The 22,551-nt window shown below is 50.7% G+C and overlaps 1 protein-coding gene across 11 annotated transcripts in view; it reads right to left on the bottom strand.

Annotated features, from left to right (window-relative positions):
- Nucleotides 1-66: 66 nt before the first annotated feature.
- Fgfr1 (fibroblast growth factor receptor 1) overlaps nt 67-22,551 on the bottom strand; it is a 54,883-nt gene continuing 32,398 nt past the window's right edge. For 2 of the 11 annotated variants that reach the window (XM_075986394.1, XM_075986393.1), the window contains 16 exons: nt 16,525-16,791; nt 14,726-14,815; nt 14,303-14,475; nt 11,525-11,648; nt 10,188-10,378; nt 8,070-8,214; nt 5,597-5,799; nt 4,601-4,746; nt 4,225-4,346; nt 3,692-3,802; nt 3,081-3,271; nt 2,403-2,525; nt 2,065-2,135; nt 1,591-1,728; nt 1,216-1,321; nt 67-1,116 (listed from right to left, as the gene is read on the bottom strand). In XM_075986394.1, the coding sequence (XP_075842509.1) occupies nt 940-1,116; nt 1,216-1,321; nt 1,591-1,728; nt 2,065-2,135; nt 2,403-2,525; nt 3,081-3,271; nt 3,692-3,802; nt 4,225-4,346; nt 4,601-4,746; nt 5,597-5,799; nt 8,070-8,214; nt 10,188-10,378; nt 11,525-11,648; nt 14,303-14,475; nt 14,726-14,815; nt 16,525-16,791 (2,378 nt within the window). In that variant the 3' untranslated portion in view covers nt 67-939. The remainder of the gene's footprint in view (nt 1,117-1,215; nt 1,322-1,590; nt 1,729-2,064; nt 2,136-2,402; nt 2,526-3,080; nt 3,272-3,691; nt 3,803-4,224; nt 4,347-4,600; nt 4,747-5,596; nt 5,800-8,069; nt 8,215-10,187; nt 10,379-11,524; nt 11,649-14,302; nt 14,476-14,725; nt 14,816-16,524; nt 16,792-22,551) is intronic. The other 9 variants (XM_075986391.1, XM_075986395.1, XM_075986399.1 and 6 more) reach the window with 6 other exon arrangements.

The raw sequence follows: 22,551 nt of genomic DNA, 5'->3' as shown, positions 1-22,551 counted from the left end.
CCTTAGTCCCTGTCTCCCTCCTTTTCAGGGGGCATCTGCTCCCTTTTCACACGCCCAGGATAAAAATGAAGCAGCAGCAATTTTTATTGAGGGACCTAAACTGAAAATAGGTTTAAAACATAATTTAAAAAAATAAAACAGCAAAAGTAGCAAAAAATATATGACCTTTTAAAAAACATTTTCCTTTTTTTGTTGTTTTTTTGTTTTTAATATATAGCAACGGATGCCTCCCAGCCACCAGGAGCATCTCACCCAATGGGTAAATCTCTAGTAACGACCCTTTTAAAAAGACATGTAAATATATACTCAGATTTATACACTTTGTGTTTTCTTCATAGCTATGTACAAAGCCCCGAGTCTAGGGCTCAGCCCCAGGGCCACATCACTGCTCCCAATCTCTGCCTCACCGTCTTCCGGTACCAGGTATTTGGTCAGCAAAGCAAATTAGTATTGGAATTAAGAAGCCACTGGTACCACCCATCTGGGGCAGAGGTTGCTCTCAGTGAAGGCCACAACAGAAACAAACCCCACTGCTTCAGAAGCCCCAAGGCTGCTGCCACCAGAACACAGGAGGCTGTAGTGGGTCAACCAGAAGACTCAGTGAGCTCTTGCTCGCAGGCCGGTTCCACTTGCTTCCGCTTCCCAGGCCTCCAAGAAGCGCCAAGCAGCAGGGTGGGTCTTGGTCCAACACCTAGGAAGGAGGAAGCGACTACCAGCCGGTACCTGCCTCTTGGCTGCTCTCCCACACAGCAGGTTGAGAAGAGGAAGAGAGAGCTCTTGGGGGGTGATGATGGGATAGGCCACCCGGGAAGGCCTCAGTTACACACTGGCTCTTGCCAGCAGCAAGGGAGAAGGGAAAGGCAGTGTGTCCAGCAGGGGATTACAGATGAGGGACACAGGTCACGACGGAACTGGGGAAAGGCCGGGGAGGGTTGGCAGTCAGCGCCGTTTGAGTCCACCATTGGCAAGCTGGGTCGGGTGTCGGGGCAGACAGGGTTCTTCAGGTAACGGCTCATGAGAGAAGACAGAGTCCTCCCCCGAAGAGCAGGTAGAACTCCGTGTGTCGGGAAAGCTGGGAGAGTACTGGTCCAGCGGCATTGACAGGTCCAGATACTCCTAGGATGGGAGGAAAGGATTGGTGGCACACAGACCTTCCCATGGCCGTGTCCCCTTAGGTGCCTAGGCACACCATGATGCCACAAGGTCCAGCTCTACCTGGTTGGAGGTCAAGGCCACAATGCGGTCCAGGTCTTCCACCAGCTGTTTGAAAGTGGGCCTCTGAGAGGGCACTGCGTGCCAGCAATCCCGCATCATCATGTACCTGACACAGGATGGGGAGGTCAGAGAGGGAGGACAACAGCATAGAGGGTCAGGGGGGCTACTCCCTCATAACGACAACTTCCACCACCTGCCCGCCATGCTCCCACTTCCTTCAGAGTCTGAGGACCTCAGGAACCTCCCATGAGCCGCGACCTAAGGAACCTTATCCTCTCCAACATCCGACTAAGCTTGCCAAGGGTGGACTCAAACAGCACTGACTACCAGACTACCAACAGCCCCTCCCCCAGCCTTCCCCCAATTCCTGCTTACAGCTCATTGGTACAGTTAGTAGGCTTGTCCATCCGATGACCCTCCTTCAGCAGCTTGAAAAGTTCTTCCACAGGCACACCAGGGTATGGGGAGCCGCCCAGAGTGAAGATTTCCCACAAGAGTACCCCAAAAGACCACCTACAGGAGAGCATGGTGCTACTGTGACTCACAGCACTGGGCTAGGATGACCTAGGGGTCCCTTCCCATGTCTTCCTGAGAAATCAGTATAGCAGGTGCTCATCTTGAACCTCTCCTGCCCCAACACAGGCCTTGAGTTCAGGGGGCAGGGCACAGGAGACAAGGGGGGCAGTAAGGGCAATGCAAAGAAAGCTGGAAAACGTTCACGGGACAAGACAATGCCCCTCCCCCCTCCCCCCAACTCTCAATGATGGAGAGTCTCATCAGTCTAGAGACGCAGGACGGCTAGTATGCTTTCCCCAACACAGCCCACGTAATTGTGTATTTCAAACTTACACGTCACTCTGGTGGGTATAGATCCGGTCAAACAATGCCTCAGGTGCCATCCACTTCACAGGCAGCCGGCCCTGCAGGCAGCGGTGTGTGCGTGGGGGAGGGGAATGACACACAGAGGACTCACGGGATGCATTGACAATGATGGGTGTGGGGGGGGAGGTGGCGGGCCGGCAGGGGAAGCAGGGCATGGACAGGTGGGGCCCAGGGCATGGAGGGCACATCTTCAGCCCACTCTACAGCCCCTTTTCTTAGATCACACACTCCCACGAGAGCACAGCAGAGGGTACAGCAAAACCCTGGCGGCGTGGGGCCCAGGCGATGCCAAGCCAGAAACTTACATTGGTGGTTTTTTTATAGTAGTCGATATGGTGAATGTCTCGGGCTAGGCCAAAGTCTGCGATCTTCATTACATTGTCCTCTGTCACCAGGACATTTCTAGCAGCCAGGTCTCGGTGTATGCACTAAACAGAGGGAAGGAGTGACAGAGAGGGGTGACAACCTTGAACCATGCTTCGCCACAGTCACCTAGCCCCCTCTACTCTGGCGATTACTGTGCAGTAGGCAGCAGACCACTTTACCTCACAGGTCTGCCCACACCCCCATACTCTCTAGACAACCTCCCTAAACAGTCTTTAATTCCAGACACCTTCAGCTGTAGTCTTCTCAACACCTTAGCAAGTTCTCCTTTATGCCCTTCTCTCTTGATCTCAACCTCTAGCTTTTGGAAATGTACCCCCAAAACAATGTGTAGGCCCACGCTCAGTCTGTGGAGGTGTGTGTGTGTGTAAGGCTTTCCCATTTCAGGTTCTCTGAGAACCTAATGAAACACAAGGGGTCAGGCTTTGTGAACCCAACTCTAACGGATGAACAGTCGCAAGCTGGAGCCAGGTACAGTAGTGCACGTTAGCAACCCAGCACCAGAGGGACTGACACAGGCCAGCATGGACTGTGCAGTCACAGACCAGAGCACTAGGCGGCTTCAGTCCCGCCCTGCTTTTTTGGGGAAGGCCTCCTACCTTCTTAGAGGCAAGATATTCCATGCCCCGGGCCACCTGATAGGCACAGGATACCAGATCTTTGGAGGACAGCTGTTCCTCGGGATTATGACTGGGGTTGTAGCAATATTCCAGCCCAGGAGGCCTCCGGGCCTGCAGATACTCCCGAAGGTTGCCTTTGGAGGCGTATTCCACGATGACATACAGAGGCCCTGAGCGCGCAAAGACAGAGGCCACAGGTCAGGCAAGAGGTCAGGAAGTGCAGCTACACCTCATGGAGGCCCCTCCTTCTAGTATTACAGCCTGCTTGTGTCCCACGCCTCATCTACCCCCCCTTTCCTGCCTCCTCCAGTTGGGGGCGCAGGGAAAGCCATTCTCCACATAGAAAGTCTGAGAAAGAATTCTTCCTAGTGGAGTCCAGAAAGTTCCCAAGCAAAGCTGAGGGCAAGAACCCCATTATCGACGCCAATAACACCCTTGTTCCTATTCACACACCAAATCTAGGTGTCAGTAAGAGTTCCTGGATGGATGCCAGTCGGGCCAGCCCAGCCCCTGAGAAACACATTAAATTCCCTGCCAAGCCAGTTTCTCAGCTGATGCCGGAGCCCAGAGCTGCCCCAGGCACTGCCTACCGTCCTGTGTGCACGCCCCCAGCAGATTGATGATATTCTTGTGTTTCCCGATCATTTTCATCATCTCCATCTCCGAGATCAGATCTGATAGGTCCTTCTCTGTTGCGTCGGCTTCACATACAAACCAGAGAGTGGTGTGAGGGAGGTGGGAAGAACAGCTAAGGGCTGGGGGGTGGGGGAGCAGATCCTGGAGAGACCCCTTTCCTCTAGGACTTGCTTCTCACCTCCCATTTCCCATCCAGGAGTTGCCACTACCATGTGGCATTGAATGTGGCTGGAGAGGCCACGAAAAAAAAAAAAAGCCAGTTATAGGACTAAGATGAGCACCTGAACCCAGGTCGACATTAAGAAGCAAGATAAGATTTAAAGACTTGGGGTGTGTTATCCCCCTCTAGTCCCAGATTAGCCCCCCAGGCAGTGTAGCGGGTATGAGCAATGACAGCATCGTAAGGTGTATTCTATTTGGTCCAGACCTGGTTTGCTGAGAAAGGAAAGAGACTACCGTGGCAGGAGGAAACAGGAACATCACTCACACTTCAACATCTTCACAGCCACTTTGGTCACGCGGTTGGGTTTGTCCTTATCCAGCCCGATGGCCTCGGCCAATACCACTTGCCCAAAGCAGCCCTCTCCAAGAGGTTTGCCTAAGACCAATCTTGAGGCAGAAACAGAGAGTGACAGTCAGGGCTGGACAGGCAGTGAGTGACGGACAGTCAGTCAGGGCTGGTAAAGGTCAGACTTGCATAGGGCAGCTCTGCCCCCTTTATCCTGGCATTTCACCCAGCCAAGAGCGGGGAACGGCTATTTCTAGAGGCATCTCGTGTACTTTTGTACGTTTGCTACCTACAAGGCCTCAGCATACACAGAGGGCAAGCGTGGGGTCCTCGGTCGAAAGCCACAACCCCTTACCTATCTCTTGGCAGCTCCCAGCGGGGGTCTTCAGGAAGCTCATACTCAGAGACTCCAGCTAACATAGGGGTCCCACTGGAGGAGAGTCGTGAAGGCCGAACCAGGAGAACCCCAGAGTTCATGGAGGCACTGGAGTCTGCTGACACCTGTAAGAAAGAGTGGGGTCACCCTTCTAGCCAGGCAAGCAAAGACTCCTTCCAAACCCCCAGTTTTTTTTTTTTTTTTTTGGCTGTAGCACAGATTTGCTCCTATATGACTGAGTAATTTCTACCATCAAAAAGTCTTTCCGAATCCCAGCACTCGGGCAGTGTGGCACACACCTGTAACCCCAGGGAGGCAGAGGCAAGCAGGTCTCTGAGTTCGAGGCCAGCCTGGTCTACAGGCTAATCAGGGCTATACAGGTGACCATTTTCCTCATCTATTCAACGAGTACACCAAATATAGCTCTTCCAACTTGGGGTTTTATAATATCACAACAGTTCTTATGTTTTTTTAAGATTTATTTATTTACTATGCATCGTGTTCTGCCTGCATGTATGCCTGCATGACAGAAGAGGGCGCCAGATCATGATGGTTGTGAACCACCATGCGGGTGCTGGAAACTGAGCTCAGGACCTCTGAAAGAACAACCAGTGCTCTTAACCTCTGTCCAACGGGTGTTTTCTTGTCCCTTGGCAAAAACTCTTCCTCAGACTATGGAGAGGTGCCCTAAGGCACCTTTCTGGAATAGCAGTGTTCTGAGGTGTAGTTACTCGTCCACACGCCTGCAGTTTTTGACCCATTTCCTCCCTCCATGTGATAGAGGGGTACAGGGTAGGCAGGCATGGAGTCAGAGATGGTTTAGAATGTCCCAATGTGACTGGTTCAGAAGTCGGAACAAAGCCCAACAAGGTGGGTGAGGAACAGCAGGGGCCTGGGGAAAGGGAGCAGGCCCTGGAGGCCCAGAAAGAGGCGACGACAGGCAGTGGTGGGCGTGCAAATCCCCCATCTACTTTCTGTTACCTGTCTGCGCAGAGGGATGCTCTTGGCCAGCTTGTGCACGGCCATCTGGCTGTGGAAGTCACTCTTCTTGGTGCCGCTCTTCATCTTGTAGATGATGACGGAGCCCACCATACAGGAGATAAGGAAGGCCCCGGTGCAATAGATGATGATCTCCAGGTAGAGTGGCGAAGTCATCACGGCTGGCCTCTCTTCCAGGGCTGAGTCAGTGTGGAGAGGGTGTCAGCAGATCAAGGGTGCTTTGCCCAGGAGAGGTATGTCCCATGAGAAACCTAACACCTACTCCTTTCCCCCTGGGAACTTGTAGGGAATGGGGGAGAATCCAGGCAAATCCCAACAAAGGCTGGGATGCTGGTATCAAAATGACCAGACACCTTGGGACCTCTGAGGCATCCTTAAACATCCTTAAACTCAGAACCATAGAGGATAAAGCCTAGACTATGCTGTCATGCAAGTCCAACACCCCTTGACTCCAGAGTCACTTTGCAGCTCCCTACTGGGCCAGATGGGCACCCAGAGTCCCCTGCAGAACCCCAATGCTGTACACATGTATCTATCATATAGAGACAGGCTGCTATGCCCAAGGGGTCAGAGAGTCCTCAAAGTACAAGGCCCAGAGTGGCACTCAGAGTGAGGACTAATGAATGCCCATGGTAGCCATCCTGTGTCTCTAAATACCTTTTACCTCTGTTCGTTCAGACCTGCAAATGGCTAAAACACAGGCAAAAAATAAAATAAAATAAAATAACGTGTAAATATGTCTCCAGATGAAAAAACATGTATTTGGCAGTTCTTAAGAAATCTACTCATAGGCTGGGTGGTGCTGGTGTACGCCTTTAATCCCAGCACAGGAGGCAAAGATAGGTAGGTGGATCTCTGGGAGTTTGAGGCCAGCCTGGGCTATAGAGTGAGCTCCAGGACAGCCAGGACTACCCAGTAAAACTCTGTCTCGAAAAATAAAAAAAATAAATTTAAAAAAAAGGAAAAAAAGAATAGAATTCATACTGTCCTGGCTAGCTTTATGTCAACTTGACACAAGCTAAAGTCATCTGAAAGGAGGGAAGCTCAACTGAGAAAAATGCCTCCATAAAAGCGGGCTGAGGGCAAGCCTGCATGGCACTTTTTTTTATTAGTGATTAATGGGGGGAGGGCCCAGTTCAGTGTGGGCGGGGCCACCTTTGAGCTGGTGGTTCTGGGTTCAATAAGAAAGCAGGCTGAGCAAGCCATGAAGAGCAAGCCAGTAAACAGCACCCTCCATGGCCTCTGCATTGGCTCCTGCCTCCAGGTTCCTGCCCTGTTTAAGCTTCTGCCCTGACGGCCTTTGATGAGGAAGTGTGATATGGAAGTATAAGCTGAATAAACCCTTTCCTTTTCCCAAGCTGCTTTTGGTCATGGTGTTTCGAGGCAGCAGTAGTAACCCTGACTAAGACTCATACTCATCCCCACTTGCTGTTGCAGAAATAGTGTCTGTCTGCTGGAACCTCTTCCCTGCATGTATACAGCCCTCCCCTTTCAAACCTTAGCCATCCGATGAGGACACCCTGGGAGTCCTCCCAGCCCAACAAGGAAACGGAGTCGATGACAGGGAAAGAGCTGTTTGTCTCTTCCCTCGGTGTCAGAAAATGAGGACTCACAGGAAGCACTGACTCAACAGAGACAGGGGCGAGAACACTACTAACGAGATGCTTCTCTGCAAGCAGTGGCGCAGTGGGGCTACTGGGCAAGCAAGGTGGAAGGGAGGAGTAGAGAAGGAACGCAAGGTAGCAGCCGCAGAGCAGCAGCAGGCAGGCCACATGCACGCAAAACCATACTGGTCCTGTGTCACCAGCCCACCACCCAGCAAGGCTGCAGGCTCCTTCCTTCCTGGCTGCTACATGGGACACAGATCTCCCCACTTGGGAAGGGATGAGTCAGAGAGGTCAAATGAGTACCGTGGGGCTAAGACACATCTTTCTCGAGGTAGCTCAAGTTTGCTGCTATCCAGGCATGCCAGTCAAAGAGCAGCAAAATGGAGAGTGGACCAGCAGCACCCAATAGAAGTGGTAAGCTTCAGTTGGCTGAGAGAACCTGTGTTCATGGAGAAGAGGTCCAGGGCTTTTCTTGCTGACACTCTTGGGACCGGCTAAAGAAGTCCCAGTAATTCAAAACCTCAGTACCAAGCGGCCGAAGGAAGATGCTATCCGCAAGGATGGAAGGAGCCTGTGCTGGAAAGCACTGTCACAAGGTAAACCCAGAGCTCAAGCATGCATTACAGTGACCAGGGAGAAAGCCGGATATAGATGGGCGGGGGAGGCTACCCGATGGCTTCCTGAAAAAAATCCAGGAACCCCCTGCATGTGCCTCAGAGCTGGAGCAGAAAAGGGCACACAGCAGACGGGAGTCATCCCTTCCTGCCTCTCCCTGGTCCTATAATGGATGCGCTGCTCCCACTGCAAAAGCAGGACATGGAAAGGATCAGTGCAGTGTATACCTTCCAGAACGGTCAACCATGCAGAGTGATGGGAGAGTCCGATAGAGTTACCCGCCAAGCACGTATACTCCCCCGCATCCTCAAAGGAGACATTTCGTAAATGAAGCACCTCCATTTCCTTGTCGGTGGTATTAACTCCAGCAGTCTAGAAGAGACAACGGAAGCAAAATGGACAAGCATAGGACATGAGACCTCAGAGAGACAGAGACACCGAGGGGACAGAGAAGGGGACCAAAACCAGAGGAAGAGAACGCTCCCCAGCATCTCCTTTGCAACAAGGCAGCAGAAACCACCAGGCAGCGAGACCTGTTAGAGGAAAAGAGTGAGGCCCTGAGGGAGGCGCTCCTGCAGACCTGAGGAGAAGACGGCTGGTTATGACCCTTCACCAGACGCTGGCAGTCACTGGCCCAGCCAAGCATGCGGGCGGTGGGCAGCATGGAGAAATGGGGCCTGGCAGGTGGGGGGCTGTTTGGTTTTAGGTAAGGAGAGTCAGTGGGTACAGACAGACAGATGGCAGGGAAAGAAAGGCAGTCTCCTCTGCCACACACACATATACACACACACGCACGCACACGACCTGAAGATACAGGTCTTTGAAAGAGACTTCCTGGTCCCTTCTCTTTGCCACCATTTAAAACTTCAGTCTAAAGACTATCCCATAAGTGCATGGATGGGCATAAGTACACACACACACACACACACACACACACACACACACACGAGAGAGAGAGAGAGAGAGAGAGAGAGAGAATGAGAACACAACACATGAGGCACAAAGGGAGCCACAGATAACCAACACAGTACCAAACCAAACCAACCTCCCAAGCCAGGGATTTTTCCATGGCTCTGGGCATTAGAACATAGTAGGAGAAAGGCGGAGTTGGTGCTGACTTCCCAACCTGCCCCAGCAGTGTGGGGCCTAAATCAAGTACCCGGTATAGGGTCCCGTCCATCTCCACATTACCTTTTGCCACAGGTCTGGTGACAGTGAGCCACGCAGACTGGTTAGCTTCACCAATATAATTGGAAACCTTACACACATATTCCCCGCTCTGGGCCTCTGTCACATTGAACAGGGTCAGCACCTCCGCATCCGAGCTATTAATCCCCGAATGCTGGAACAAACCAACGACACACGAGTCAGTTGGGTAAACACTGAGATGTGGCCACACTGCGCTCCTGGGGTAACTTCCAGTCAGGCCCAAGGAGCCAAGGTAAGGGAGACACTGGGACCTCCCATCTTCCTTCTCCTCTGAGTGGGACAAAATGAAACCACTGGTAAGAATGGATGGAAAGGGAAGGGAGAGGGGGAAGGGAAACAAAGAAGAAAAAGGGGGAAAGGGGAAACAAGAGGAAGGAAGGGGAGGGGAAGGGTCACGGTCCAAAGCAAATATTCTGTCTGTGTAAAACTTCCTCTACCAGGCCAGGGTGGGGACTTGTAATCAGAGACGGATCTCCAAGGCCCAAAGCTAGAGCTGGCCCCCTGTCTTCCAGAATAGTCTCAGCATCAGGGGCAAAGAAAAGGGACAGCCAGTAAATCTCTAGGACAACCAAGGCAGGGGAGGAAAGATGAAATCTAACTTCTGGTTATTCCTGCCGCAAGATCCGCTGGAGACTTAGCCAATTACCTCCCTGGATTAATGGAGCATTCGGGGACAATGACAGTCTGGGAGTGAGAGGAAAAAGGAAGAAAATGCCATTATTCCTCAAACGCCTCAGAATTTATACAGGGCACTGACTTTTCCAGATGTTCGAGCAACACCCTTATCGTTTACCTTGGCGCCAAACGACTGTAACTTAGGAAGTAAGCAGGGCCAATACTGGGAAACACTTGTTGTTGGAAGGCTGTGGTGTTAAGGCCACAAGCAAGCAAGAGTCTCAATGCCTTCCTGAGGTAATTGATCCAAGACCCTGGCTCACTCTCAAGGCTCTTTAGAAAGCAGCAACTATTATCACTCACCCCGCCCTCTGTCCCCAAATCCTCCCCACCTTCTGCTGTCACCAGCCTGTGGCTAGATCCCTACTAAGATGGTGTATGCACCTTGTGGGTCACGCTGAGCCCCAGGGGACACCTGGTCACCTTCCCAGCATACTGGCCAAGAATGAGGCTAAGATTACCTTCAGGATCTGGACGTACGGCAGGTTGTCCGGGCCAATCTTACTTCCGTTCACCTCGATGTGCTTCAGCCACTGGATGTGAGGCTGTGGGTCGCTGTACACCTTACACATGAATTCCACGTTGCTGCCCAGGGCCACTGTCTTGTTGGCAGGTAACCCTGCCTGAAGGATGGGCCGGTGAGGGGATCGCTCTGCGGGGCAAGGGAGAGGATGGACATGTTAGACCCGTCAATGGCCTGGTCCTGGGTGGGATGCTGGCAGAGACAGGGTCTACCTTGGTTCTTCAATACCCGTCCCGGTGGCTCTGCTAAACTCCAGCCCCTTGAGCCTGATTTGAGGGAAGGGATGCCATTTCCTCTAGTCCTGCACCCACATTTTCAGGCACAACCAAATCTCTTGTCTAAATAGAGATGCACCCCAGATTTCAGTATCTTAGGCCCGCCCCAGATCTTCCAGACCACAATCTTCTTCCTGAACTACCTCAATGCCGAGGCAGGTGTTGGTTGTGAGGCTCTGGCCCACACAGTCCCCGGAACAGAAGACCCACAACCTCTACAATCACAGCCCTGAGACAAACAACATATTGTTCTTGTCTTCCGAAATGCCAACGAGGAGACATGCTTGGGATTCACTTGGCCTCTGCACCTCTGTGTGGCCTATAGCTACTCAGAGGAACCTCCGTGGGTGCACCTGGCCTATAGCTAGCTACTCAGATTGTGTCTCTACTGTAAGGACACAAAGAGCAAAGTTCAGGGCATGAATGAATGAAGGACTCTGGTATGTTAGTGGTGTTCATTAAGCAAAAACTACTCCTATGCCACAGTTCCCAGCACTGCATCAAGCTATGTCAGGAATGGTAGTGCCTTTAATCCCAGCACTCAAGAGGCAGGGCAGGTAGAGAGATCTCAGGTGAGTTCAAGGTCAGTCTGGTCTACTTGACAAGTTCCAGGACAGCCAGGGATACATAAAGAGACCCTGTCCCAAATAAATGAGTGAATGAATAAAATAAAAGAAAGATGAAAAGAAAAGTGAGGCTTAAGGCAGGCCCATGCCTGTAATCCTAGCACTTGAGGTTGGAACAGGAGGATTACCATGAGTTCAAGGTCAGGCTGTACAACAGAGTGAGCTGAAGTCCAATTTGTATCTCAAATTGGAAGGAAGGAAGAGAGGACAGGAAGGAGGAGAAGGAATGAGGGAGGGAAAAGTGAGGTTTAAGGAGGGAAGTACCATGCCAAATGTCCAGATTCCATCCCTAGGGCTTCAGATTCCAAGGTTGCCTTTCCCACCCTGCCCTTCCCTCCAGCTGACTCTTGCCACCTTAGCCTTGGCCTTCTTACCCACAACATCAAGCTGGTAGGTGTGGTTGATGCTGCCGTACTCGTTCTCCACGATGCAGGTGTAGTTGCCCTTGTCAGAGGGCACCACAGAGTCCATTATGATGCTCCAGGTGGCATAACGAACCTGTAGGACAGACACAAGCCAGGGGCTTTATTGAGCATCCGGGGTAAGGCGCAGATGGGAACAGGCAGCATGGGGCTGGTGCCGCATCGTTAGCCAAAACAAAGCCTAGAGGAGCTAGTTCTTGGCCTATTCACACTTCGTACACACCACGCCATCTAAACTAACACTGGACACCTTCACGGCAGCACTCAGGAGCAGCCATGATCTAGACGAACGTGCCTTTGGCAAATTCTCCTAAATTCACTGGGAATCTTCTCTGTGCCCATCAGTCTCCTTCTGAGGCCTGATGTGGCCCTCCTGCTACTCTGGACACTGAGTTTCCAAAGCTATCTCCTCAGGGTTAGCAGGATGGAGCAGGGGACAAAGGCACTCACTCGCCACCAAGCCTGACAAGTTTAATTCACAGGACCTACAGGGTAGAAAGAGACAACCAGTTCCTGCACGTTGTCCTGTGATCTATCTCCATATGCACAGCACCGCTTGCACACAAACCAAATGAAAATGCAATTCAAACAAAACAGAACAGCCGGGTGGTGGTGGCGCACGCCTTTAATCCCAGCACTCGGGAGGCAGAGGCAGGCGGATCTCTGTGAGTTCGAGACCAGCCTGGTCTACAGAGCTAGTTCCAGGCCAGGCTCCAAAGCCACAGGGAAACCCTGTCTCGAAAAACTAAAAAAAAAAAAAAAAAAAAAAAAAAACCAAACAGAACAAAAAACCCTATCTCTTCTTCCAGTTGACTCTGGTCAGATCTGCGTTCAACCTTCCTTCTGCCCGTCTACCAATACACTGACTGAACAGCTGTTCATCCCAGCTGCCCTCTGCCATTTGCCTTCTTATTGGGCTACAAAATCTTCACAGGCCAGAATGCTGTCTTGTCCTAGCTGAAGCATAGTAACTTGTAAACAGTAAGTACTTGGTAAGTTAAGGTAAAGCTTTCCCATAGCCTTTCTCTAAAAAAAAAAAAAAAAAAAAAGAATAAGAAGGAGGAGAGGAGGAGAACTAGAAGTGGTGGTGCACAGCTTTAATCCTAGCATTCTGGAGCAGAACAGGGTGATCTCTGAGTTCCAGGCTGATCTACACAGAGCAAGTTCCAGAACAGCCAAGGCTACACAGGAAAACCCTGGCTCAAAACAAGCAATCAAACAAACAACCCACAAATAAATAATAATAAAAAATACAAAGAAAGAAAAAGATCTATCACTACTTTTAAATGTGTGTATGTATACGTGCATATGCACACGTGAGTGTAGGTGCCACAGAAGCCCTGGAGCTGGAGTTAGAAGTGGTTGTGAGTTGCCTGATGTGGGTGCTGGGACCCAGACTCTGGTCCTCTGGAAGAGTGGTATATGCTTAACCACTAAGCTGTCTCTCCAGCCAGCCCCTCCCTCTGCCTTTTTTTTCTTATACAAGAGCAATGAGAAATCATACATGGTGGCACTTAGGATGCTAAGACAAGGGGAATGGGCGTTCCAGGCAAGTTTGGGATATATGGGGAAGAAACAGTCTCCAAAGAGTCAAGAAGAAACGAGAAGAGAGTCTAGAGGAGATGAGACCTATTCGGGAACCTTGTGGAGATTCAGATCTCTCAGGGAGAGATTCTCATTGAACTGTTCTTCCTATAGATAAGGACTTGACCTGGAAGGACAGGAAGAAGCTGATAAGCATAGGAAGTGCCTAATGGTGTCAATAAGCCACACAACAATTTCACACGCTGTATTTCTTGGCAGAAGCCTAGCGAGCTTATTCTAATGTTCTCTTGTGGGGAGGTGACTGGTTTTTCCTTTTAGGGCTTGGGGGCTGAAGATGTGACTCAATGCTTGGTGTGCAGAAGGACAAGGAAAGGGAAGGGAGGCGTGGATTATAGGCACTGACAATTTAGAAGATACCTACACACTTTTATCTGATAATTTCATTTCCAGTAATCTGTCCTGAGAAAGGTCCTTTAAGACAGCCAGGTAGGGCGGCACATATATTTCTTTAATCCTAACACTCAGGAGGCAGAGGCAGACAGATCTCTGTGAGTCTGGGGGCAGCCCACAGAGTGGGTTCCAGGTCAAGGAGAGAGACCCTGCCTCAAAAACCAAAGGAAGAAAGGAGGGAGGGAGAGAGGAGCTAATGACGGCTGGTGAGGTGGCTCAATGGGTAAAGGACTTGCAACCAAGCCTGACTCCTGAGTCTGTTCTTCAAGACCCACATAGTTGAAGGAGAAAACTGACTCCTCCAAGTTTTCCTCTTTTTAAAATAATAATAATAAATCATCAAAACACTGTACTGGGCATACATCTGGTGCACATATATATATGCAGATGAAACAACCATAGATACATATGAAATAAACTTTAATTTAAAAAAATCCCACCTTTAAAAAGGGAAGTCAGGCAGTGGTGGCAGGCCTTTAATCTTAGGGCTCAGGAGGCAGAGGCAGGCGGGGGGGGGGGATCTCTGAGTTCAAGGCCAATCTGGTCAACAGAGTGACTTCTAAGACAGTCAGGGCTACACAGAGAAACCCTGTCTAGAATGCACCCCCCCGCCACACACACACAAAGGCAACTAAAACAAACTCATAAAGGTATTTAATATGGGTTTCCTATCCCAGCCCTCCGTCCAATGTCTTCTTCTGAAATTTTTTTGGTTATGAACACACATGTACGTACCTTATAGCCTCCAATCCGGTGGTCAGGTTTGAACTCTTTGCCGTTTTTCAACCAACGCAAAGTGGGATTGGGTGTTCCGCTGGATGGGCATTTGAACTTCACCGTCTTGGCAGCTGGCACCGCATGCAGCTTCTTTTCCATCTTTTCTGGGGATGTCCAGTATGGAGCTACAGCTGTCCAGGAAAAGCCAAGGTGGACAGATGAGGGTGGCGGGAGTGGTCAGGCTCAGAAGCCAGGGCCCAAGCAGGATCGCACGCACCTCATCTATCTGCTCAATGCCTGGGGCCGTCTAGACGGGCAGGAGTCAGGCACCATGGCCCACAGGCCCTCTGAGCCTCTCTCCTCCCAGTTAGGCAGGCCTTTCCCCTAAGTCTCAAATCCCATGTCTCAAAGGCAGTAAATAGGTAGAAAACAGTGTCTCACGCCTACGGTTTGGTTTGGTGTTGTCTGTTTCTTTCTCCTCTGAGGAGGAGTCATCGTCGTCGTCGTCATCCTCCGAGGAGGGAAGCGCATCTGTGAGAAGAAAGGGGAGGTGGGTCCTGAGGTACTTCTGAGCATCTCTCATCAAACCGAAGTTGCCTCATCAGGACCAGCTCAGTGAAATCACAGACAACACACCCACCCATCCCATAAGGACTCCCAATGTCCCCAAATTTATTCTCAGTGACAGTCTCTGTTTAAGAACCGCAGGTTCCAGTACTCATCTTGGCCCAATGCACTGCCTTCTGTCTAGAGTCTAAACAGCTCCAGCAAGGCCAGCACATTCCCCCCCAAAATTTATTTAATTGTAGCCTATACACCAAGGCCTTTCAGCTAACAGTACCACCTGGGTACCCACAATAGCAGCTGAGGAATCGGTATTTTTTGAACATCAACCGCTGAGAAACCCATAGAGGTCTAGACACTCTGGGCCTTGAAGCTACTTCTAAAACCCTAAGATGAACAGCCTGCTGTCAGGAGCCTCTAGTACAGAACTGCTGAGGGCTGGGAGCTGCCTGCTTTTTCTTTCTCTTTCTCTTCTTTCCCGCAAAGATTTCATTGTAATTTATGTGTATGTTTGTGAGTCTGCATGCACCATGTGCGTGTAGGAGCCTAAGGGGGCTGGATGGTATGGGATCCCCAGGAACTGAAGCCATAAGCAATTGTGAGCACACTGTGTGTGCTAGGAACCAAAGCCAGGTCCCCTGCAAGAATATCAAGGCTCTTAACAGCTGAGCCATCTCTCCAGTCCCAGAGCTGCCTTTTAAAATCGTTGATAAAGACAAGCTCTCACATGTAGAGATGCAGACTGAGTTGGCTTCAACGTCACAGAGATCCTCTGGAGTGCTGGGATTAAAGGTGTGCACCACCATTGCCTGCTATAACTGCCTTTGCTCCCCATTTAAAAACAGACCGGGTATGGTGGAGCACACTTTTAATCCCAGCACTTGGGAGGTAGAAGCAGGCAGATCTCTGAGTTTGTAGCTGGTCTGGTCTATATAGTGAGTTCCAGGATTCCAGGACAGCCAGGGCTGTGTAGAGAGACCCTGTCTCAAAATAAGAGGGGGCTTGCTACCAGGCCTCTCTACTCCTCCTGCCACTCTTGGGGTTTAGGGAACCAAGTTCCCCAATTGGGGACGCGTTCTAAATGATGCCTGGGAGAAGGTACCGAGCCATCTCTTGACATCAGAAGTGCCACCTTTTCTTTCTCAGATCCTGGTTTTGTCAAAATCACATTCTAGAGGAAGCATAGTCCCAACCACAGAGCTCTAGGCTTGCCTGGTCACACTCATAATGTTCCGTGAGATAGACAACAGGTGCGTTATTTCCCACACAGTCAGGACACGGCAGGGTACCCGAGTCCTTCCCAGCACAGCAGGGACCTCACAGCGTATGCTGTTCCTAGGCTCCAATTGCTAACTCTAGGCCTTGACAAGATGAAGCTGGCTGAGGCCCCACTTAGCATGACTGGGGCATGCTGTGGTGGGGAAAATCACAGGGTCTTAACAGCCCAAAGCATCAAGGTAGGATCTTAGCAGCCCCAGGTCACTGGTCCGGCATCTGCCCTATCTGGTCAACCTCTTGAGAGCTAAGCCACGCAGCGGGCAGGGAGCGGTGTTAGTGGGCAGCAGCTCTGAAGCAGAGTAGGGGGCAGATCACGGAAGGGAAGGAAATTGGCCTCCCTTTTAAAACCAGCAAATAAAGTGGGGAGGAGTGGACACGGTGAGGGCTTTGCTACCAACCTGAGACATTGACGGAGAAGTAGGTGGTGTCGCTGCCAGAGGGGCTGCTGGTCACGCAAGCGTAGAGGCCAGAGTCAGCGGGGGTGGAATCCCGCACCTCCACCTCCTCCCCCGTGATGCGGGTACGGTTGCTCTCCGCCAGCTGCACCCCGTCCCGCAGCCAGTTGATGCTCTGCACATCATCTCGCAGCCGGCAGCGAAGCTGTAGCAGGTCACCAGGGTGGACCAGGAGAGACTCCACTTCCACTGGGGCTCCCCAGGGCTGAGCTGCAGCCACCCACAGGGGCCAGGAAGAAGAGCCAAGTGGGGAAAGGAGGAGGAGAGAGAAAGGGAGTTAGGTGAGCCACAGGGCACTGCACTGTCCGGGCCTCAGTGGAGGCCACAGAGCTGGGGACTGGACTGTGTACCCGTTGGAAATGATGGACGACCTGAGACCCCCAGCTCTTCTCCTCCACCCCACTTCTCCATAAGTCAAAGAAGAAAGAGGTCGAAGTTAGGAAGCAGCTGCAGCAGCATTAAGCAGTGTTTCAACTTCCTCCATCCTAAGGGGAAAGGTCTTCCTCTATCTAGAATGCCCCCTTCCCCAAATGCCGCTCAGTTCTTTGCCAAGAACAGCCACTTCCCACCAGAACACCCCATTCCTTTTCAGCCCTGTCAGCTTCAACTCTTCCCTTAGTGGATAAACCCAACCCGTCACACGCCCGGCAGCCCCCACGCCCAAGATGAGAGCAGGCATTTGCTCGACCAGGACTCTGGGTACACATGACTCAGCGAGGGTGGGGGCCTGGCCCTCTAGCAACACAGATGCTCATGTGGGAGGGAGGGACAGCCAAGGAGAGGTCAGCTCAGGGGAGCCTCCAGAGAACAGGTGTTAGGCCCAAGGCCTGCAGCTGCCACAACTGCGCATTTGCTCTGGCAGCAGACACGGCACACATAAACCCTTTCTCATCCACTGCCTGGACGCACACTCTCCTGCACCCCGCTTTCCTCCTCGAGAGACACAGGGTCACACTGTGGTGGTGTGAATGAGAATGACACCCCCCCCCAAAAAAAAGCGTATATATTTGAATGTTTGACCCCTAGTTGGCAGAACTGTTCTGGGAAGGATTTGGAGGCATGACCTTGGGCGGGGGGGGGGGGGTGTCACTGGTAGTGGGCTTTGAGGTTTCCAAAGCCCAAGTCAGGCCCAGTCTCTCCCAGTCAGTCTGTCTCTCCCTCCAACTTGTGTTTAAGATGTAAGCTCTCGGCTACTGATCTGGTGCTGTGCCTGCCTGTCAAGCTCCCCACCTAGATGGTCATTGACTCACCTGAAACTGTAAGCAAGTCCCAAACTAAATGCTTTCCTTTCTATGAACAACTGCCTTGGTTCTGGTGTCCCTTCACAGTAACAGAAAAGTAGCTAAGACACACGCACGCCCCCCCCCCAGGCATCCCAGGGAGAAGTGCCTGCCACCTGCCTAGGCTCAAGTGGAATTGGGCGTAGGTCCCTGGGACTCTGAAACAGCTCAGCCCCTGCTCTGACCCATCCTTTACCTCTCTCTAGGTTCTCACCAGTGTTCAGACTGGCAGGTGATGGATCACCACTAAGAGCTGCCCTATTAAATACTTATGGATCCAACGACTGGGCAGTCTCCCTACTGTCTTTCTTCCTGAATCCCCTCTGTCCTTTAAACTCCATCCTCAACTAACTACAAACTCGAGATCTCCCTGTTTCTGCCTCTGTCACTTGGGGATTCTGAGTACCTGCTACTATATCCAGGCTTTTTTTTTGAAGGCAGGGTCTTACTTTGTAGCCCTGGCTGGCCTGGAACTCAGAGATTCACCTGCTGCTTCTTCACCCCGAGTGCTGGGGTTCAAGGTGTGTATCGGCACACCTGGCTTACACCCAGGCTTTTATTTTCTGAGACAGAGTCTCAGGGAGTCTCGAACTCGCTGTGGAGTGACTTCCTCAACCACACTTTTTGGCAGTGCTAGGGGTGGTACCCAGTGCTCTGCGTGGGCCACCGAGCTCCAGCACTGTTTCTCATCTTGATGAGTATATGGCTGTGTCCGTCTGCGGGCGTATGCACGTGAGTGTGGGTCCCTATGAGGATGGGAGGCATCAGATTACCAAAAGCTGGAGTCATGCAGGGTTGTGAGTCACCTGACGGGGTGGTGGGAACCAGCTGGGATGGCTCCTCTGAGCCACCGGTCCAGCTTCTCCCTTCTCATCTGAATGGCTCTCTCTGAAGTGCTCCATTGATTTGTACTAGAAATCGTAGGTACATGGGGGCTACACACGGTTTTTTTTTTCTCCCAAAGAGCTCAAACACTGTCATCGATGAGCCTGAGGACTCTCTCCTAAATACTGGGCCACGGAGAAAGTCAGACTCCTTTAAAAGGGCCTGGGTACCAGAAAGGCTGGACACGTGTTTATTTCTGTGTATCTGGTTGAGGAACACACCACAGGAGAGCAGAGCACACGGCTGATTAAAAATAGCTGTGTCAAACTGTTCCTTCCATTTTTAATGGTTTACGGGGTTGCCAAAAGAAGACAAACAGCTCGGAATTGACCCTGAAGGAAGACAGCAAACGCTCCTCCTATCGATCCCATCTCATTTCCCTCGAGCGGCCACAGTGATGAAATATTCTGATGCTCAGAAGCTGCACCAGCCATTGGTCAACAGTGAACTCAAAAACTCTCAGGCTCAGCCATCAAACAGCCTTCTCACACAGGTCCCGGAGACAAAATGTAGTTCCCAAAGAAACTTGGCAAAAGGAAAAAAAAGACAACAGGCATTGCTCCTAAAGGAAGGAGCCAGAGAATCTGCCCGTTTGCAGGGCCAAAACTTCAGCCAGTGCTGATCAGCGTGGAAAAGACACGCATCTCTGTGCTCCACAGAACTTTCAGGAACCAGCTTTCTCGTTTGCAGGATGCCTCCTCCCACTCGTAGAGCCATCTTGGGATAGCCTCTTACGTCGGGTTCATACTCCCCGATCCCCACACTCCGGTTTACATAGTCTCGTATAGCTGTCCTCATAAAAGTCTTGCCCTTGATATAAAGTAAGACCCTTTTGGTCTCCATGGTCCCTATCAACCTATCTTCCCACTCTACCCAACTATGTCCCTGCCTTGGACCCAAACCTGGCTGTGCCTTGGTACGGCTGCATCTTCCCTGCACAGGAACCGGACTTCTGCCGACAGCAAACAAAACCTCTTGTGTTCTCCTGACTCAGATTAGACAAAGTCTACTCACCAGGAACATCCCAGCAGCGTTTAGTCTACGATAGTGCTTAAGTTTTCATGCTTAATTCAGTAAAGACAAAAAAAAAAAAAACAACAAAAAAAAACCCCTTTGTCCAAAGGTTCTCCATTCACAGTTACTGAATCAGCAAACACAGAACCCACAGACATAGAGGACTGACTGTATATTCAGAGTTAGGAAACCATCCCCAAATTGCAATGCTAGATGATTTTATCTCCATGCTGCAAGAAAATTCATAGCCATAGACTCCTGCCTGGCCTTTTTATAGCCCTAGCTGTCCTGAAATACATTCTCTACGGAGACCAAGCTGGGCCTCCTATGTCATAGTATTTGTCTCAGTCTCTCTCTTCCTTCTTCCTTCTTCCCTTCCTCCATGCCTTTCATTTAGTTTGTTTTGTTTTCCAGGACAGGGTTTCTCTGTATAGCCCTGGCTATCCTGGAACTTCATATGTAGACCAGGCACGCCTCTGTCTCCTGAGTGATGGGATTAATGGCGTGTGCTACCACCGCCCTGGCCTACTTCTTTCTTTGTGATGGTGGAATAGTGTTTTGGCGTATAATCCGTCACATCCCAGGGACAGCTGGAAGACAGCGGGAAGGACCGCCTCTGGTGATGACAAGTGCCCACACCATCTCCTAAGAACGAGCAAGTAACCCGGAACAGAAGTGACTCATGCAATGTTTTCATATCACTTAACGGCAGGACACAGAAATGGGTCTTTTAGAGGACTCACAAATCAGCCAAGAGGCTGTAGGGCATTGGAGGCCTTTTAAGTTGACAGCTGAGCCCTTATGTGTTAAGCTCTCACAAAACAGAGACAAAGTCATTTATCATAGGAGGTGACAGAAAGGTGACCAACTTGATACTTACCTGTGTTACTGTCCTGTAGAGGGGTCCTGATCTTGAACCTTGACCCTGTTCACTAACCCAGTTGTTAAAAATTGTGTGGCCCTTACTCTGACAAACAACACTTGGCATTCTTTAGCTTCTGTGAGCTGGATTTTTCAGTCAGGACCAATAGGCTAAAGTTACAGGAAGCAGGTTCATCAGCCAATGAGAGAACAGCTAACTGCTACTTGGAGAGGGTTTATCAGCCAATGAGAGAGCAGCTAGCTGCTACTTGGAGCAGGTATATCAGCCAATGAGAGAGCAGCTAACCGCTACTTTTATTGTGAAGGCTCAGCCACTAGAAATCAGCATTTCAATTCCTGAAGAATGTGACTTAGATTAAGTACAGGACTAACCAACCAGCCAGATGGTTCCGGGTAAAGGCACTTACTTCCTGCCAAACCTAATGACCCATGTTTGACCCTTAGAATCCACCAGAAGAGAACCAATTCCTGAAAGTTGTCCTCTGATCTAAGGTCTTCTAAAGCCAGGTGGTGGTGGTGTAAGCTGTTAATCCCAGCACTTGGGAGGCAGAGGCAGGCGGATCTCTGTGAGTTTGAGGCTAGTTTAGTCTACAGAGTGAGTTCCAGGACAGCCAGAGATACACAGGCTTGATGCAGATGAAAAAGCCCACGAAAACAGGCTGGGCCAGTATTCCCTAAGACAGAGGGAAAGGATGTGCTAGCCCTATCCTGCTTCTCAGACCCGAGCAGAAGGGAGGACCACGCTTCAGTAATCTTTGGCCACAAAGGGCACCGGAAGGAGATCTTTTTCATAGGGCTTTTACATCGATGAATGTGAATGAAACCCTATTGCCCCCTTCCTATTTGTCCCCCAAATATTTTGGCTACGCACAGGAAGATCTTTTTCATAGGGCTTTTACATCAATGAATGTGAATGAAACCCGATTGCCCCCTTCCTATTTGTCCCCCAAATATTTTGGCTACGTAACTTCCCAACAAGCCAAGGAAAGAGGGGTGGCATTTTTGCTTATGGCTGAGCTGACCAGAAATGTTCCAGTCATGTAGCAGGTAATTCTGGCCTAAGTATGTTGATCAGATCTCTTGACTCTAAATCTGCTTTCTGACATGAGCCCTATCTAGGCCCAAATCCATACAAATCTTATTACACTTCAGCTTGTACAGCGGTCAATAGAAGACAGCCATTAAAGACATCCCTGGGGACATACCTGGCTGTGGAGACCATAAATGCAGTAACTCGCGCCACATGAATAAACAGAGCTGGAAAGCATTCTGTGTTAAAATATCACCTCCTGGCCGGCAGGATGCTCGCTTGGTCAAAGCCTGACTTGCGCTCCCCCTCCAGGACTTGAGTGGTGGAGAGAACCGACCCCTACAAGCTGCCTTCTGACCGCCACGCATGCACCGTGGCAAACATGTACAAGCGCACACAGACCCCATTAAAAATCAGTAAATGCAATTTTAGAAACTTATAAAAACATATCACGTCCTTCCCCAACCTTGGTTCTATAAAATCCAACTTGGGCTAAAGGCAATGCATGCCCAAAGCCTGCGTCTTCGTGTGACTCCACGAAGTTGGACAACACACATCGCCGTTCACCCTGTGTGAAGCCTCCCCTCTCGGGATACTTAAACAACTGTGCAAACAAGATGCCCCCACACAACAGAGCCACGCTTTTCTCCAGGCCCTCATTTTATCTGCAAGCAGCCTTATGGAGTTCACGGTGTATAGCTGGACTTCCTTTTGTAGGACTACCAGCTTCCTGATAACAACATGGAGACTTAATTATGAAAGCCAGGCCTTAGCTTAGGCCTTTCCCCAACTAGCTCTTACAGCTCAATTTAACCTGTCCTTATTAACCTACATTTTGTCAGGTGGCCTGGTGGCCTCTGTCCCATACCGTTCCGACTT

The sequence above is a fragment of the Microtus pennsylvanicus genome, chromosome 9 (genome assembly GCF_037038515.1).
Source record: "Microtus pennsylvanicus isolate mMicPen1 chromosome 9, mMicPen1.hap1, whole genome shotgun sequence".
NCBI classification, from domain to species: Eukaryota; Metazoa; Chordata; class Mammalia; order Rodentia; family Cricetidae; genus Microtus; species Microtus pennsylvanicus.
Note: the sequence above shows the minus strand (reverse complement) of the source record. Positions and strands in the feature narration are given on the sequence as shown.